General features: G+C 45.7%; 1 protein-coding gene across 12 annotated transcripts in view; it reads right to left on the bottom strand.

The window, feature by feature from the left end:
• Positions 1–18,875, bottom strand: part of Tanc1 (tetratricopeptide repeat, ankyrin repeat and coiled-coil containing 1) — a 225,201-nt gene that overhangs the window by 24,613 nt on the left and 181,713 nt on the right. For all 12 annotated transcript variants that reach the window (XM_047543757.1, XM_047543761.1, XM_047543756.1 and 9 more), the window contains 5 exons: positions 16,832–16,940; positions 15,871–15,993; positions 8,488–8,724; positions 6,360–6,542; positions 4,012–4,090 (listed from right to left, as the gene is read on the bottom strand). In XM_047543757.1, coding sequence (XP_047399713.1) covers positions 4,012–4,090; positions 6,360–6,542; positions 8,488–8,724; positions 15,871–15,993; positions 16,832–16,940 — 731 coding nt within the window. The remainder of the gene's footprint in view (positions 1–4,011; positions 4,091–6,359; positions 6,543–8,487; positions 8,725–15,870; positions 15,994–16,831; positions 16,941–18,875) is intronic.

The raw sequence follows: 18,875 nt of genomic DNA, 5'->3' as shown, positions 1-18,875 counted from the left end.
CAGTTGCTCTCAGCTTTCATCTGACCGTCACCTTCCTTCCTCATTCTCCACTGAAGAAGCGAAGGGGGTTGGGAATATAGCTCAGTTGGTAGAGTGCTTGCCTCACAAGCACAAGGCCCTGGGTTCAATCCCCAGCACCGCAAAAAAAAAAAAAAAAAAAAAAAAAGAAGAAGCGAAGGGCTGGGGAGATACCGGAACTACAGAACGGATTTTGAAGGGCTGGTCTCTAAACATGGATCAGGAAAGAAGCAAATGGCCTCACACAGGTGAAGAGGAGAACTTTCCTAAGTGAAGCCCTCTGCTCTCTAAAATCAGTAGAGACAGTCTGCGAGTTTTCTAAAAGTTATGGGTTTACTGCAGTAAACCTGAGACTATGTACTTCCCGCTTGGGAAGAATGTCTTCGAACTCTATTGCACATTTTCTCATCTCTTTGAACCTAAGATAGAAACCATCTGCCTCTGTGATGACATTTGATGGTCAGGGGCCAGCAGCAATGAGAAGCCTCACGCAGGCCCCTGCTCCCTCCCCACTGGCTGGTGGCCGTGTCACTTCTGTGGAGAGCCCAGTGCTTCCAATCAGCAATGAGCAGGACATCACACTTCAGCAACGGGGCCACAAGAGTCTCTCCTGGGAGGAGAGCAGAGAAGCACAGCATGCAGGGAGAGGCACCCCTAGCATAACTGAGCAAAAGAGACAGGCAGGGGGCTGTGCTCGGCACAGGCTGACTGCACTGCACAGAAAACAACACCTTTCACAGACAGGCTGGTGAGCCAGAGAGACAGGAGGCTCTGCCTTGTGACCCCGACAGCCAGCATCTTGAGGCCAAACTAAATCTGCATTGAAAAGTTTATAGCTAAATCTGCAAAGAAAAGACTTGTATAAACCTATGTGAGGGTTCCAGGAGAAATAATAACTGCATTATCCACACAGAGCTTCCACTTGTTCCAACTTCCACACCCGAGGCAGGAGTCACTTTCGGGATCCTACCCCTGTGCTGTGGCTAATAACAGACAAGGGCCAGTCTAGGGTGTACTGGACACAAAGCACCATTGAGAGGACCCAGCAGAGAGGACCCAATGAAATCACCAACCAAACAATTGGCTTCACTTCTAAGGGTTCCTGCAGCGCATCCCACACAGACTGGGGAGCCACAAAGCTGCTGTTTCCACTGGGCTTGGTGACAACTAGGGCTGTGTGATCCATTCACTCATGTGATCACTATCATGGCCCCTGTCTTCTGCAGGCTGCCTATGAGCCTCTCTCATCTGATTCACCCCACCTCACCAAATCCCAAATACAGATCTCAACTTCTAGACAAGTGAGGAATAAATTCACATCAAGTTCCACATTTACAGATGTTTTCTCATTTAAAACTTCTGTTGCAAGATTTCAAGGTAGCTCCCTGACAAGTACAGACCTGGAAAGGAGGAGAGTTTGGGGCAGGCAGTGCTGGTTACTTCTGAAGGAACACGGGTGAAAGATAACACACAGAAAAACACAGGGAGAAGGCAAGAGGGGTTTTACAGACCTGAAGTCCAAGCCTGGAAAACAGTGTTTGTGTTGCCTTTTCTTAGCCTAATTTTTCTTTCAGTACAGGGAATTCAATTTAGGGATGCTCCACCATTGAGCTACATCTCCAGCTCTTTATTTTTATTTTGAGACAGGGTTTGACTAAGTTGCCCAGGCTGGCCTTGAACTTGCAATCCTCCTGCCTCAACCTCCCAAGTCACTGGGATTACAGTGTGAGCCACCATGCCCAACCTTAGCTTACATTTTAGGACTTTCAAAGTTCTCTCTCTAAAAAAAAAAAAAAAAAAAAAAAAAAAAAAAAAGGAAAAAATTCTTGGTTGGGTTGAGGATGTAGCCCAGTGGCAGCAAACTTGCCTAGCATGCATGAAGCTCTGGGTTCAATGCCCAGCACTGCAACAAAAAAACCAAAACCAAAACAAATAAACCCTCTTGGCTGATGAAATTCACCTGACACCTGCTAAGGATGCTGAAACTGCTTCTTAGCCCATGAAGTGGTCTGAGGGCCATACAGGATACTTTGAAAAACAGGCTGAACTATTCTATATTTTTCTTAACTGAGACCTGTGGGACAATGGCCAGAAGATGAATCCAGCCAAAGACCTCAGTGCATGGAGTCTCTGATGAGAATACAGTCTAAGCCAACACTGTAGGCTGTAAGACCCTGAAGCAGAGAACCCAGCCATGCTGTGCCCAGACTTCCAACCTACAGAGAATGAGACAATAAACGTATATTGTTAAAATAAAGAAGACTGGGGGGAACTTTGCAGTGTCCCACAGTCTCGTTGGCCAGTAACCCACTGCAGAATCTCGAGGGGGGAGGCAATGAAATTCAGGACTGGTCATCAAGAGAAAAAACAGCCCACACGTAGCCCTCAAAGTCAGTCCTCTGGATTTTTCTTCCTGAGGAAAAATAAATCATCTTGAACAGTAAAGGCTGGAGATCACCATCTGAACTAAGAATGTGGTGCTCCTCTGGCTAGCAGTAACCTCACTGTCACTGTGGCCATCTCTCACAGCTGTCACTCTTTATCAGCCACTCCAGTCAGCTGTGAGCAGCAGTTCTGTTTTTCCTAACAGATGAGTCACCTCAAACAGTGCAGGATGCTGGGCTCTCCCCAGACCCTGTGAATCAGAGTGTCTAGGAGTCTGTGCTCTCGAGGCTGCTATCATCAGGTACCTTCAAGGGAGATTGCTTTACTTCCTTTAGTAGTTGCCTGCCTCCTAAATGGCAGGTGATATCTACCTTGTCTGACAGAGACACCTGTCCCAAGGTACTCAACCAGGCAATGAAGGAGTGGGGGATTCCGACTTTCTGGCTTCAGTAAAGTCCTGTTCTCCACTCAGCTACACTGCTGCCCATGACACAGTATGGAATTTGATGGAAACTTTTCTTTTGCCAAATGACAAAGCAGGCTGTACTATTTAAAAGTATGGTGAAGGACTCTGTAAAGAGGAAGTGGCAATGTTGCAGTCTGCACACTTTTGGCACCATGCGTAGTCCACACCATCTGGAGTCCTTTCCCTGCAACCTGGACTGTGCCTGTTCCTCCTTCAGTCCCAGATGACAACGGGAAGCCAGGCCGATGGCCGAAGTCCTAGAGGGGGCTGCCGGGCTCTCAAGGGCAGGACTGCACTCCCACCAGGAAAATCTCTGAGGCTTCTCATAAGTGTGAGTTAGCTAATAATCTCTCCACACCACCATCTGGCTTGTTAGGAAATACTTTAGAAGCATTTGGAAACAAATCTGTGCAAGAGAAATGGAAATCACACACCATATATACAAACAGAATATAGCCTGTAAATGCACATTAAACACTCGCAGTTATATTCATTAAGAAATAATTCATAACCTAAAGTCTTAGACTTCTAATATCCATTTGGTTCAATGGAAAATTTCCAACCAGCATTATCTTCATTCATCAGAATTTTGATCTTCATTAAAATGTATTCTTTCTTCTGGCTTTTTCCCCATTATAGTTAAACACATACCCCAGACCAATAGAAACTGACTGATTTGTTCTGTTTAGTATTTTAGGTAGGTGCATGGAGCCTGAGTTCTACCCTCATTTCACAAGGCAGGGCAGGCCCTGGCCCTTCCTAATGAGCCATCTTTGATTCACCTGAAAATGAGGGTGAACATGCCTGCCTGGCTCACTCTGCACAAGTCACAGGAAGATCAGGTGGTCAGGACAAGTGAAGACCTGGCAGATCAGATGCCTTAGTCAGGTGTCTGCATCTGACATTCCTCAGATGCACGATAACTGCTACTCTAATTGAAAATGATTCAAAATTTTATATGCTTCCAGCGAAGTTTTACTACTCGTTTGGAAAGTTTAAAAGCTTTAAACTTCAAATGCCTCATGATAAAATAAAAATAGGACTACATGCATCACGAGTCATTCTTAAGACAATTAGGCCACGACGGGGGCTAAAACATCAAGCGAGATGCCCCAGACTACACGCAGTGGAAGCCTAATTACCTGTTTCTCCCCACAACGTGTCGGTGCCATTGACTTCTATTTCATGTTCCTCTTCCATTCCCAGCAAGCACTGGACCACCTGTCAGAAGTGGCAAGGTGATTTAATGAGTTCTCATGGCAATAGGTGCTTATTATATCCCATATATCAAAGAAGAGAATGTTGTTTTTTAACCATTATTATCTCATGCTGCACGAGGAGAGAAAATATAATGAAAACTGTTTTCAAGCATAATTCATATGCTATTCACACTTTCACTTGGAGAAGAATTAAAAAAAAATCTCAGTGAATTTCATCAACATTGTTCAGAATTACTAGGTACTCAGAATTCTAATGAATTCCAACATGACCCAAATATGCCAGCCTAATCAACAAAGGACACGGCAGATCACATAAAGTGCAGTTTCTGCATAAATCACCAGAAGATGGTGAATCCATTTTTTTTTTTAACAAGGAAGGAAAACCAGGCATGCTCAATCTCAATCTCTCTCTCTCTCGCTCTCTCTGTATATATATATATTTTTCAACAACAACAAAATTTTTTAAAGCATCATCGAAATGATTTTTCTCTACTTGGCAGCATTGTTCGTTTCCCTTTTGGGCATCTTCCCAAAGAACAAGTCAGGTCACAATATGGAATGAAGGTAGGAAAGCTGGCTCTTGGGGAGTCACATGCATCCATGTCCTGGACCAGGGCCAACATTCACCCCGAGCAACAGCAGCAACAGGAGATCAAGACAAAGTCATCTTCCAGCCTTCCAATTCATACCCTCTTACTACGTCTGAAGTATGTCTGCAACCAAATCCTGGAACCTGCAAATGTTCCCTTAAATGGCAAAATTGCAAATGAGATAACCAATCTTGAAATGGGGAGATGATCCTGAATTATCAGGGTGCACAGAGTACCTGCTATCATTATCTGATATGACCACAACAGTCCTAGGAGCAGGATGACAGAAAGAATCCAAGTCAGAGGAAGGAGCAGAAGGACAGCGACAGTTAAAGTGACACATTTTAAGGATGAAGGACAGGGCCGTGAACTAACCTTGAACACAAGTGGCTTCAAGAATCTAGGAAAGCCAGGAAACAGACCAGCTTTCAGAAGACCCCAGATCTTCAGAAGGAACAGTGGCCTCTCACACCTTAACTTTAGACCTTTGGCCTCCAGAACTCTAAGCATAAGCATGTATTGATTTTAGCCACCAAGTTGGTGGCCACTTGTTATGACAACATAGGAAACTGCTACATCCTCCAAGTCTTTGGTGAATAAATTCTGCTTTTTTCCATGAAACAGTTACTGGCTGTGCTGAGGTGGGTTTTGCTCACATTCTGCCCAGCCAGCTTTAAAATGAGGGGTGAACATGAGTTGAGATAAGAGCTAAATCTACACTTGGTGTCCCTGGTCCCCCTAATGATGATTTTTCACATTCTAGACACACTCAGGTTTAGGGAACAGTTTAGAAAGAAAAAAATACCTACATTTTCAGATATCTGCATTTAATACTCTCTGTATTTATGCATGTGTTTTCAATGCCCCAAATGAGCCAGCCAGCAGTACATGCTTGTGTGTGTCTGTCTGCCCTTGTGTTTAAGTGCCAAATGTCAGTCAGCCAGCTTGGCACTCAAATTTACTTTAAGCCATTTTGAGGAAAAAATTTTACCAATTACTGGCACCTCTAATTGCTTGAAGATAATACAGAGTGAGAAAAACATGGAAGAGCGTGAGTAAAATGTTTATTAAATTCACAGACTAAGCTAAGACACAAATCAGGAGATGACAATTAAGTCTTCAAAATGAGGAATACTGTATCTACCAGAAATATGTGCTCAATTTAGCAGCTGTGAAGTTTTCCTCCAGGGTAGGAACTTGAATGACAAGCATTCTTATGTGCTACCAAAGCATTAAAGTTCTATTTTTGAAAATCCCTCAAACACTCAAGAATGATTTTAGAACTAGGATTCCATGGGATTATTTTTAAAAGATTACAAGGACAAAAGAATGAATTAAAGGGGAAATAAATGTAAAACAGCAGGGCAGAGGGTAAAAGTAGAACAGGGAAGGAAGAGAGGAGGAGGAAAAGTGGAGAACTTGGATTATTGTGAGAGGTCCTGTGTGGGAAGAATAAACCCGCCTGTCCCTATCTCAGCATGTGGGACTGTGGAAGGACGTGAGCCAAGAGAAGCCCTTCACACATGGTCAGAGCCAACGGCTAGTTCTTGAAATCCTCTTTTCTCTCCTTCCTCCGCTGCATCACAGGCTCATAAAGTGGACGGTATCCATTAGCCAAAGCAACTGACCCACTGGGCACTGGCTTCCCACTTCCCAGGAAGGAACCGCAGCCCCACTCACCGCGCCATGGCCCATGCTGGCAGCTGCTGTCAGTGCCTGCTGCAGGGCTTGGTTCTTCCTCAGGGCAGGCTGGGGAGGACCTGCTGACCACTCACAGGTCAGCAAGTACCGGAGAATGTCGCCGTGGCCCCGTAGCGCACTGTGGACGAGTGCACACTGGCCTTTCTTATCCAAGTGGTCCACCTGTGGGACAGGAGTAGGGTAAGGGCACAGATGAGCATCCCTCTCCTCTGAGAACCTGGATCCACCCAGAGGCTGTGTGCAGACTCCAGTCAACTGCAAACAGACACAGGTTCACATTCCAGTCCATCTTTCTGGACAGCATTGAACCTTTGTCTGACTTCCTGCATGGTAATGAGAGCAATAATCTGGGCCTGGGGTTCCCTTTGTAGGATCAGTGATCACAAGATCCCTTCCTCACCCCAGTGTCTCCCTGGTAGGCTGCAGAGAGCTCCAAGTTCTCTTGGTTACACATAAGGACACAGACCAAAACCTCAGACAAAACCCTGGGCTTCCCAACTGGGTACAAAAGTGGGGTACTCTCAGGCTGCCCCAGGGAACTGTGATGGGGGGAGGAGAGCAGGTCTTTCGTCACTGAACCAGAGAAGCCAGAGAAAGGGGTAGGGGGCTATCTAGCAAATGCAGCTCTGAAGGAGGAAGGCCAAAAGGGAGCCTGTGCAGGCTGGAGACTGAACATGCTGGCATGTAAACGAGGGGCCATAAACTCGGGAGGCTACTGGCCAGAAACGGCATGTGTGAGCAGTGCACACCTGCAGAAGCCCAGAAGAGGCAGGAGCCCATTGCCCAGACTGCGCCCAGGGAGTCTGGAGGCTGAGGAGCCACAGTCCAGTCCAATCATGCTTGCAAACTCTGAGGAGTGCTGCACGTGCACTCAGAGGCTTTGCAAAAGACACCAACATGTCCATGGTCTTCCACCTGCTGGCCTTTGAATACAGTTAAGATATATCTGAGACCTGGATATGGAGGAGCAGGCCACATGGCAGTGAGGCAGCTGCAGCAAAGGCTCCAGAGATATATCCCTTCTTCTAGGAGCTGAATCAGATATTCCAAATGTTTGTTTATTTATTTTTGTGGTGCTGGGGATTGAACCTGGGGCCTTGTGCAAGCTAAGCAAGCATGCTACCACTGAGCCATATCCCAGCCCCCAAATACTGGATTTTTGAGAGAGAGAGAGAGAGAGAGAGAGAAAAGGCTTGCATAGTTACTATAAACAAAATATTTTGAGGGTATTTTGGTACTGCTGTTGAACTTTAAATATGAAAATATTTAAATTCAAATTTAAATATATTGAACTCAAAATGCAAAAGCAATCATCAGTGGTCTGTTACTATTCAAAAGACACATCTGCCAATGAAATGTTTATAATAAAGCAAGATTAAGTTTACTGGTAACTCCATGTCCTTTACATTTAATCTATCAACACTGACAATTCTAAAGGAACTTGGCTAATAATACGATTTTTACTTTTCATATTAATGGTAGCATATTAATGGTTGACTCAGTGCTCACACAGCAGTACTGTGGGAGATTCTACTATGATTCCCATTGGCAGATGGGAAGCTGAGTCACATGGGCTCAGTAACCTGCCCAGCAGCCTAGTGGGCAAATGGAGAGCTGGTGATTCCAGGCAGCTCAGACAAGTGGCTTCTAAGATCTACAGAACTCATGCTATTGTTTTTAAAAAGACACAAAGTAAAATGGGATAAGAGGGCATAATAAAAGGCAAACATTTTTAATTTTTGCAGCCAACCGTGATACCATGTAAAATTAAGTTCTGGGTGAACACTGCCGGATTTGTAAAGGATGGCCCTACTTACATGGCTGGTGGTCAGGATTCTCCCTGGGACTGCCCTTTGGGACAGTATTAAACACAGAAATGGCTCAGAAGCCAGCGCATGGCCCACCTCTCTCCTGAGGCTTATAAACTAGCAGCACCTGCAGCCCAAACCCTCCATTTATGCTGAGGTTTCTCAATTCATTGAGATCGGACAATACAAAGATAAAGGGACACTGGCCTAGTCAGTAACAGTTCCAGCCACAATATGCAGGTATTTCTCACCCACCCCATGCCATGGTGGTCCCCAAAGCAGAGAAGGCTGCTGCTTACCCGCGCCCCCTTCTTGGTCAGCAGACACACCAGCTTCATGTGGCCAGCAGCTGCTGCGTAGCAGAGTGCAGTCATGCCATTCTCCGACATCCCATCTAGGCAGGCCCCGAATTCCAGGAGGAGAGTAACGACTTCCTCATGGCCCAAGTGAGACTGGACACACAGGATGGGGGCATTATTTAACACTTCTGTCCTGTAGTTCACGTTGGCCCCTCCCAAAATCAGGAGCCGGCTCACCTGTTGGATGATGTTCACCAATAAGATTAATTTCTCACATACAAGTTAATCTCAATGACAATTCATCATAATCTAGTGGCCCTCAAGCTTGAGTGAGCACAGTATCAGTCAGTAGGACATGCGAGTAACACACATTCCCACTGGTGGGAACGAAATAGTGCAGACACAACGGGAAGCTGTCTCAGGGTTTCTCAGAAAGATCAAAAATAGAACTACCATATGATTCAGCAACCCCATTTTTGAGTATACACCCAAAATAACCAAAAGCAGAATCTCAAAGAGAGATTTACATACCATGTTCACTACAGCATCGTTTACAAGATCCAAGAGGTAGAAGCAAACCCACTGTCCACCAACAGATGAACAGATATAGAAAACACAGTATGTACACAAAATGGAATGTTATTCAGTCTTAAAAAGAAAATTTGGACACGTGCTATAACAGAGATGAATATAAAGATGTTATGAATTAAATAAGCCAGATGCAAAAGGACAAATGTCATATGTTACTACTTATGAGGTCCCTACAGTAGTCAGATGCAGTGACAGGAAGTGGAAGGGTGGTTTCCAGGTTCTGGGCATGGGGGAAATGAGAGTTGCTGTTCAATGGATACAGAATTTTACAAGATGAAAAGTTCCAGAGCTTTATCGCAAAATGTGAATAAATTGTACACATAAAAATGGTTAAGTTGGTAAATTTTCTATTGTGTATTTATCACAAGTGAAAATAAATTTAAAAAATGTGAAGTCTCAGACCCCTATCCCTGACCCTTTGGATTTCCAATTCAGGAGGTCTGGGTAGCACATTTTTTTTTTTCAATTTGTTCTAATTAGTCATACAAGACAGCAGAACACATTTCGACTCATTGCATACAAATGGAGCACAACTTTTCATTTCTCTGGTTGTACACCATGCAGAGTCACATTTTTGATGAGTTCCTAGGTGATGTTGGTAATGTTGGTTTGGGGACTACACTTTGAAAAACCAATGTTTAATTTACATAAAAACAGAAATATCACTTTTTTGGTGATGAAATATTAACAGTGATATAAAGACCATAGAAAATACACTCCCCTTTCTTTAAAGGATGTGTTTCTAGAAGAAAATACGAACACACAGACGTGTTCAGATGCCCTTGGGATGTCAGCAGTGTGATGTGGCCAAGGTCATCTGTTGCTTCTATTAACTACTATGCCCGCCACCAACTAAACTCAACAAATATCACTGGACATAGGCCAATTTTAGCTATACTACTATCTCCTTCGAATCTTCAGATCCCTGGGGCAGGGAAAGTGGCTCCTGTAATGCCTGTTCAGATGCCTGGTGCATTTCCTCAAACACTTCCCTTCCAGGGACCTGCATCCTGACCTACATCCATCACTATCCCCGCCAAACCCTGGCAGGTCCTCTAGGCTGTTGATTAGCTGTGAGAACCATAGAGACCATGTCATTTATTTGACTAGAGACACATGGGGATCATTAAAAGACACAGGGAGATGACAGGCATATAAAATTCAGTGTATTCCTGTGATACCTGTCCACTGGAGTAGCTGACAGAATGTTTATGCTGTTAGGTTTGGGAGGACAATGCATTCAGATGGTGAAGACACAGTACACAACAGCACCCCGACAGGTTCGGGCCCAAAGTGTGAAATCTGAAGATGTTCGGTTGCTGCCGAAGCTTGACCCTCACATAATCCAGGCTTCCAACTTCCTCTCGTTTCCCAAACTGGGGTCTCCTGGTCCTGAGGCTTATGCCATAACAATGCTAAGCAAGTACTAGTCTCATGGCTTCTGTCCTCCTAGCTCCTCTGACCGGAAGATTTGTTCTATAGACACGATGCCCAAGGATCACTTTCCGTGGTTCTCTGTTCCACGTCAAGACTCAAGAGAGCATTCCCTACCCTGCTGAGAATATCTTCACCACTGCCCCCACCTCTGGGCCCTCTGCATCTCTCAGCACATGGTTCTCTGGCTTAGCCCACTGCACCACACACTGGTCCTAAGTGCACAGATAAGAAAACAGGAATACAAACCCCTTTGAGGACAGAGATGACCCAGGAGTCAGATCCTTCACATCGTTGGGACCATTAATAACACACAGGGAAGGACAGGCCATACACACAATGAGGAGGCCCTGCTGAGCCTGCCAGCTTCCTGGCAACCCGTCTACCCATCAGAGGCACCACCAAGTAGCTGGACCTGGTCAGCACCAACCCAGCCTCCAATCTCCTTCTGTCAACCAGTACTTATGGGCAGGAAGGCAGAAAACAGGAACTTCTCTGTTCCTGCCCTAACACAAATTCAATGTGATACTCAGGCAGATGACCTCATTAATCCCCGCTACAAATCTATACAAGTTTGCTCTTAAAAATACTATCAGTCAAGCATAATTCAAAACTATTTTAAAACTGTAAGTGCCAAGTAAAAGTAAAGGCTTTAAAAGAGATTTCCCTTTGAATGACTATTGTTGGAATGGAAAGAAAAGGAATACTTGGGGATTTTATCAAGGCTAGAGAACCAGTTAAGAGCAAGAGGTGTATAGAAGATGCACATGCATAGAAATAGGTGTTAGGGGCTGGGATTGTAGATCAGTGGTAGGGTGCTTGCACTGGGTTCGATCCTCAGCACCACATAAAAACAAATAAATAAAACAAAGGTACTGTGTCCTTCTACCACTTAAAAAAAAAAAAGAAAAGAAAAAAAGAAAAGAAATAGGTGAATAAGGACCACCACAGACAGACAGGAGTCATTTGTAAATTCCCTGGATGACTATGCTAGCCCGTTTTCTTGTCCTCTCCCCATCAACCCCATCCCTTCCTGACACCCACAGGCCTATGAGAAAAAGATGATGGATTAAATGATCTAAATTCTCACCCATCTAGTTCAATTTGCTGAACTCAACCTCTCTGTGCTTCAGCTCCCCCCAGCTGAATACACAATATATCACCCCTTTCTACCCACTGGGTTCTCTGTTAAGTGTTGGAAGGTGTACTTTCAATATCAAGGTGAGTGCTTTACAAGACTTCACCTGGAAGGATATACTTAGGGGCAGAGCTTTCCTGAAGAGGTTCCTTGTCAATTCATCCTCCTTTGTTGGTGCGATGCTATAGGTCTTTTTCCACCTAATCTCCTACAAGTCTGTTGATCTTAAGCCCATGGCTCTTAACCCTTCTGCATATGGAAACCATCTGGGAGCCTGAAAGTTTCCAACACCTGGGCCTCACCTTAGAGATTCTGACTTAACTGTGGTGAAGGTTCTGCCACCCAGAGCTCCCAAGTGATGCGACTTGGCAATCAGGGCTGTAAACACACAAGTGATAAAGGCCCCTGCAGACATGGAAAGGGATTGCATCAGATACCTGCCAGTTGTGTGACCCAGGGAATGCTACCAACTGGCCTAAATTGCAGTTCCCTCAACTGGAACGTGGAGATTAAAATTAGTTTCCTACTCAGGAGGGTAAAACAGGAGGATTCCAAGTTTGAGGCCAATCTGGGCAACATAGTAAGACCCTGTCTCAAAACAACAGTTTCACCTCACTGATTAGTTGTGAAGATTAAAAATGTGCAGAAAAAAGTATGTGTATATATGTGTGCATGTGTATGTGCATGTAACTATATACGAGTGTGTGCATAAAGCATTTAGTAGCACTCAGATCCCCCAAGTGCTAAATGAATATCAATCACTATTGTTACAATCACCCTTTTGTGCAGTCTTCAGAAAGCACAAGAGCACGGGTGCCTGGTGACCTGGAGGTCTGGCCTCCCACCAGCAAGGCCTGGTTGTACCTGGGCTGTTCCTAGCAGGGAGCTGCATGCGAGGGTGGGAGTAGATGTGCCTCACAGGGAACCATGGGCCCCAGCTCCTGTTCACAACACCCACAGGCACATCAGAATACCCTGGTGCTGCAGCAGCAGTCACAGTGTCCAGAGCCAATGTGAAGCATGAGGCACAAGTAAAAATAACACTGGAGAAAAGTCCTTCCCCAATAGCATTAGCAGTGAGATTTCTGATCACGTTGCAAGGCAGGGTTTTTGTCATCTCAATTTTACAGATGAGAAAACTAAGGCTCAGAGCAGGTGAGGCTAAGACTCGCTTAGAGCACAAAGCTACCCTCTGCCATGAGCAGCGTGGTGGCAGAGAGGCAGCTGAGTGAGACGGCCTGTCTAAGGGAGGTAACTACACAGCACATGTCATGGATTTTTTTTACCAACCACATGGAGATGTCCACTCGTTGTCACAGTGCTCTCCTTGGCTGACAACTGGGAAATGTGGGCAGTGGGGACAGGTAAAGAGACGTGACCGTGAAGAACCTGAGAGGTGCTGGCCAGGTTGGCTATGAAGTGGGAGTCACCGTGTCTTTACTAAGCACTCTGGCAGCTCGCACAGCACAGCCGTTTCAGAATGTGCATGTCCTGACTGTGATACAGAATGAGAGGACAGCCTGTCCCCAGCTGGGATGAGTTCTCCTCTCCTCCCTGCCTTCAGCGAAGCAAAGAATCACACCCTGACTTGGTCCCCGTGCACAGCCTGGGGACGGCAGCCAGTTCTACAAGATGGCGCCAACAGAAAACCACCAGCTGGACAAGGGCTGGGAGGTGCTTGCGGCAAGGACCTCAGCAGGCCAGCTGGGCACAGGTTGGCATGACCCTGACCTGTCGAAGAGAGGCTGTTAGAAATCACTGGCATTCTTCTGAAATTATCAAGTAATCATTTCAGAGCAAGTCACTTTAATTTACCAAAGTGGCAAACTGCAATTATCGCTCAAAATGACATTCATTCCTGTATGACAACATTTAATGCTCTCTAAAAAAGTTCTTTAATTGCATGCATAATTTTAAATTACTGTAATTTGCTCAAGATTCTGTGAAAACCTTTATCCCCCCTTGAAAGATTAAAAAAAAAAAAGATCTAGAAGGATAATAGAAAGTCTTACAATTTTATAGCCAAGTTATATAATTTGGAGGGTGGTACAGATGTAGGTGACACAGGAGTTGTATAAAACAAAGTAAAAATGAACACTTCTAAAATTGCAAGTATGTTAAAGAGAAAAGTTTATAATCCTGGAGAGCCAAGCTCATTGTATTATTATACTCTACCTTTTAATTTGCTGTTTTAAAAACTCGTATTCAAAAAGAATATAATGTGTCTTACTTTTCTGTATAGTGAGTAACTTCTGTGCCCATAAATTTATTAAAGTAGTGAAAACAGATATTGCCATTCCTATTTCTTTCTTCTTGGTTATCATACAGAATTTTATAAATTATGGAGAAGCCAAAAGATATACTGTTAACTATCCCATGAAAGATGAATCAATGTTATTATAGTAACTTAAACTCTAATTTTTATAAAATCTAAGTAAAAAAAATTTCTTAATAATGCTTCTTCCTCAGCTGGGTGTGGTGGCACACACTGTAATCCCAGTGAATTGGGAGGCTGAGACAGGAGGATTACAAGTTTGAGGCCAGCCTCAGGAGCTCAGCAAGATCCCGCCTTGAAAAAAAAAAAATAAAAGGGATGTGGGTGTAGCTCAGTGGTAAAGCACCTATGGGTTCAACTCCCAATAATACACACACACAAACACTTCTTCATTATGTGAAATGTGGACTTAGCTGTCTCCTCCCCTTTCTTCTGGGTAACTATGTGGAAACAGAACATTCCCTCTGACCAGCAGCAGCAGCAACTTGGAGCTCGTACCACTGAACTACAAAAATGGCTTCCTGTCCATCTACCTACAAATAACCTGCAGCAGGGGTCAGTCAGGATATAAGCACTGAGATCTGCTGTCTGGAGTGTGAGTGATAATCTGCAAAGGAGCAGGCCTGGAGCAGGACAGACCTCATGGTGCCATAAGAGGTTCCACAGTGGGCAGAAGGCACCCAGTCAAGCAGGTGAATCAGTGCAGAAATCCAACAGGCTCTGCCCACCAGCTTCCACCCTGATGAGGGTGGAGTCCACCTGGATGAGGTGGCACTTCTTGGTGAAGACATTGCGTCTACCACCCAGGGGCAGTGGACTCTTTCTACTCCATACCAAAGTCTTATAGTGGATAGCAGGACTCTGCTCAAAGTCTTATAGTGGGCAGCACTGCTAGGTCCTCCCACAACTGGGAGCCTCAGGCAGTTCTGTGACACTCTCACCTCTTAAAGTCACCAGGGAGATGGAGAAGTGAGGCAGGGGCAGGACACAAGAAGAAGTACTCTGCAAGCCCAGACCCAGACCCATGCCCCAAGTGAGCATGCTGAGCACGAGGCATGTGGGCAGCAGGTGAGGAGAGGCATGAAAGGCCCCAGGAAGGTCCCCCATGGTTCCATTCCTGGTGCACATGGCCCCGTCCAAGGTAGTTTGAAGAATATAAGTGAGGAGAAGTGGATGTCAGATGCCCAGAAACTGTGAGCCAGGGACTTGCCTCATCCTTCCCTGGATGACCAGGCTGGGCATCCCTGTGTTACTGAGAGACGGTGCAGTGATCCCTTCATGGAAGTGATCTGAGGGAATGACAAGACTTACTAGCAAAGTGCCTGCAGAGGAGCTTCTGCAGGTGGCCCCCACATCAAGGCAGGGACACTTCTTGGTGGTCTTACCCAGGTATTTGGTATCTGGGTGCTTTCTGTTCTTAGACTGCATTCAATGGAGAAGGCAAATCTATCTTGAAAAGCAGAGCAGAATACTGTGACATGAAAGCCACTGACCATGGAGTGAAGCAGCTCATCAGTCAACAAACGGACACTCTTTCCAATCAAAAATGTCTGTGCACATGAGACCACAGTGTGCTGTATACCCACTGCTTTGTGTCACTCATCAAGGCTTAATTTCCTAGGAACCCTGAAGAGAGGGTATGAACAAGTAACCCAGGTACTTTAAAAATCCAGTTTCCCCGGAAATCTCTGACTTTTGGTTTCCTGGGTGAATTGCTTCCTTATCACTTCCACCCTGAAATGGTCACCACATACTCATGAACAGCCCTGACCACCCATATCTTCCCGCTGGAGTAGAAACCTCTAACGGAGATTGTGTGATTTACATTAGGGAAAAGCATCACGAGAAGCTCCTCTGTCCCCCTCACACTGCCTGGTGCCAGGCTGGCAGGATAGACAGGAGGGAATAGGCCAGGGCTCTGCTCCCTGTGCAGAGGGCTGCTCACCTTCACGTTGGGAGTATAGAGATTCCTGAGAGAGGCAAGGGCGGCAGACAGACCCTCGGTGCTGTACCCTATCCACAGGGCTTGCAGATGGCTTGAGGAGATTCCAGTCTTCTTACTGAGGCCCTGGAAACCACCAGAAACAGATCCCGTGAGCATGTCCTTCCTACCTGTGGCATCAGTTTGAACACAGGGTTGCCAAGAGGGTACAACAGGTGCTGAATGTGGGATGGCTTGCACAAACAATGCCCTGTGAGCCTTCCCTGCCTACAACCATTGGTCAGGGAATCGCCCTGTCTTTTCTACACGAATTGTACATCCGGGGAGAGAGATGGTGAAAAAGAGAAAGAATTAGAAGAATAAATGATGGAATTAGGGAATCACTGTGGGCAACCCCTAAAGAATGAATGAGTCCAAGCAGCGACCGTCATGGCTGATGGCATCACAAAAGAAGCAGCAAGCACAGACATGTGCCTCCTGTACAAGACACCCTTCAACTACAAAATCATCTTGACACCTTGTAGGGGGTAAACTCAACCCATGCCTAATGACAGGAAATCCAGGGGTGAGAGTAACACGTTAAACTACACCTTGAGAAAAAAGCACACGACCAGAAATCCAGGTGGTGTGAAATTATATAGGTCAAGGAACTCAAGTTCTTTGACAAGTGAATAACAAGAAAACAAAAGGGAATGAAGGCAAACTTGGGATGAAAAGAAACTTGAAAGGAATTCAAAGGGGGAAAGTTACACTCAACCACAGCACTGAGATGCATGCTCATGTGATCAATTATAAAGAAATACAAGGAAACGATTGTAAGACGGCAGCTTTGGGGAGGAGACGGAGTCATGTTTGAGATGTGGCTCCTGGAGGGCTTTGGAGATGGCTCACGAAGCTGTCAGAAATCTTCAAAACTGCAAGACAACAACAAAGAAGGCCTCCCTCCTATGGGTGCATGCCTCACCTTGAAAATGTGTGCCTTCAGGATGTGGTGGCCAAGCTCCATGGTCTGCTGGCGGTTCAGCTTGCCTTCCTGTCGAGAGAACATGAACGCCAGGAGAGCGTGTCCGCTCCTAGAACGAGAAACACAAGGGCTCAGGGCGAAAGGGCCCCTCCCACAATGCCATGGACAATGCCACCCGGCCCTTGAACCCTTCCTCCTGGCTTCGGTGCCTCCACACAGTGGGTGAGAGATGGTGATGCTGCCTTTTTATAAAGATGGCAAATGCTGCTTATTCTGTGAGTCATGGGTTTTTTCTGGCTTCCCCATCTCTGTGGAGTGACCCTCCCGGAGGCCACAGTACTGGGCAAGGCTGGAACCACCCACTCTCCTCATCAATGATCCCTGCATCATTGATTTGTGTTGCCACAAAAACGCAAACTCCATGAGACAAGGAGGCTCCTCTAGGTCACTATATAGTCACAATGTCTACCGAGTGCTCAGTACTCAGTAAGTACGTGTTTCTTGGATGAATGATGTACAGACAGATGGAGTAGAACCCTCTGGCCTTCAGGCCTGTCCCCAGGATCACCAGCACTGGGGTAGACTGGACCAAAGGCCAAGGCCTTATTGTTGGAAGGAAAGAATAACCAGGCCACGCGCAGGGCAGCCTGTGATTGGTAATGCCTAGAATTCCAGGCTTGGATGGCACAGGTCCCTGTGGGCTTCCTGTGTCTGGGCGCTTGGAGGACATTAACCAGCACCATTCGCTTATGCCCCACTAACTCTTTGATGAAGGAGCCACCCTACCATATTCACTCTTCCATGTCTGTAGGACTCATGTGGTTTCCTTGTGGACATGGGGCCTTTCAACCAATTTCTTTGGAAAAGACATCCACCTACCATCTATCAACCTGACAATTCTGAAGTGCTGTTCTGTGGGGCAAAAGCAGGTAGTTCTGGAGGAAGAGGATAAATGATACATGTAAAATAAAAATGTGAAAACAGACATTCACTTTCAAAAGCATTCTCCCAGTAGCAGCTAATCTAGATGATGAAAAGCAGGCATCACTGAAACCCTATTTATCCACATGCATGCCTACTTTTTAAAGAGGTTTAAACCACATTAGGGAGAAGAAATTCAAGAAGGCAGACACACAAGATGAGTCTTCACACATGGGGAAGGCATGATCTTCAAGGCCAGGTGAACTTGGGACCAAGTGCCTCCTTCTAAGATGGTCTGCATCCACCAGTACGTGCCTGTTCCAAAGTTTGCAGGTATCAAGCTTGAACTCTGCCAGATGCAGAAACCTGACTGCATTATCTCCTTTACCCTTCCCTGTGAATCACTGTTTACATGAGGAAACAGGGGCTTGATCAGGTGAAGCAGTTTGTCCAAGGCCACACAGCTAGTAAATGAGAGAGCAGGGATCTGATACAGTCTGCCAGACATGAGGGCCTGGGCTCTTAGTGCAACGTGATTCTGGGTTTGTTCAGTAAAGTCCACCTTCTGACGAGCACCATGCAGGACAGGAGGATGATGCAGGGTGCTTCCCCCAAGGAGCTCTCACAAGTAACCCAGATGGAACACAGCCGGAACGGTACAATGAGCAGACTCCATGGGAACAAAGAGGTGGCCGGCTGACCCCTCACTCAGCCCTCATGCCTTCCCTTTGCACCATGTGCCCACACTGTCTCAATGATGTTTCCAACAAGGTCCCAACCTCCTGTGTTATTAAAAATCTTTCCCCACACTGAACCCCAAACTTCTCAACTCTTTTATCTCCCATGCCAGGCTATTGGCTCTCTCCTCTTTCACTCCTTACAATCCCCAAGAAGGGGTCTCCTGGGGATGCAGGATCTTCTTCCTACACTGAAAATCCAATGACTTCCCTTTTAATCCTCACTCTCTTCACCTCTTGGTGGCACCGCTAACCTCCTTCCCTCAAGTCCAACACCCTTTCCTCTGTCTACACAAACTTCCTCACCGAATCACACCACACCCTTTCATCAATAATGCTAAATGTTCGATTATCAACTTCTCCTGCAACATTACAATCAGTCCTGT

This window comes from Sciurus carolinensis, chromosome 3 (assembly GCF_902686445.1).
Source record: "Sciurus carolinensis chromosome 3, mSciCar1.2, whole genome shotgun sequence".
NCBI classification, from domain to species: Eukaryota; Metazoa; Chordata; class Mammalia; order Rodentia; family Sciuridae; genus Sciurus; species Sciurus carolinensis.
Note: the sequence above shows the minus strand (reverse complement) of the source record. Positions and strands in the feature narration are given on the sequence as shown.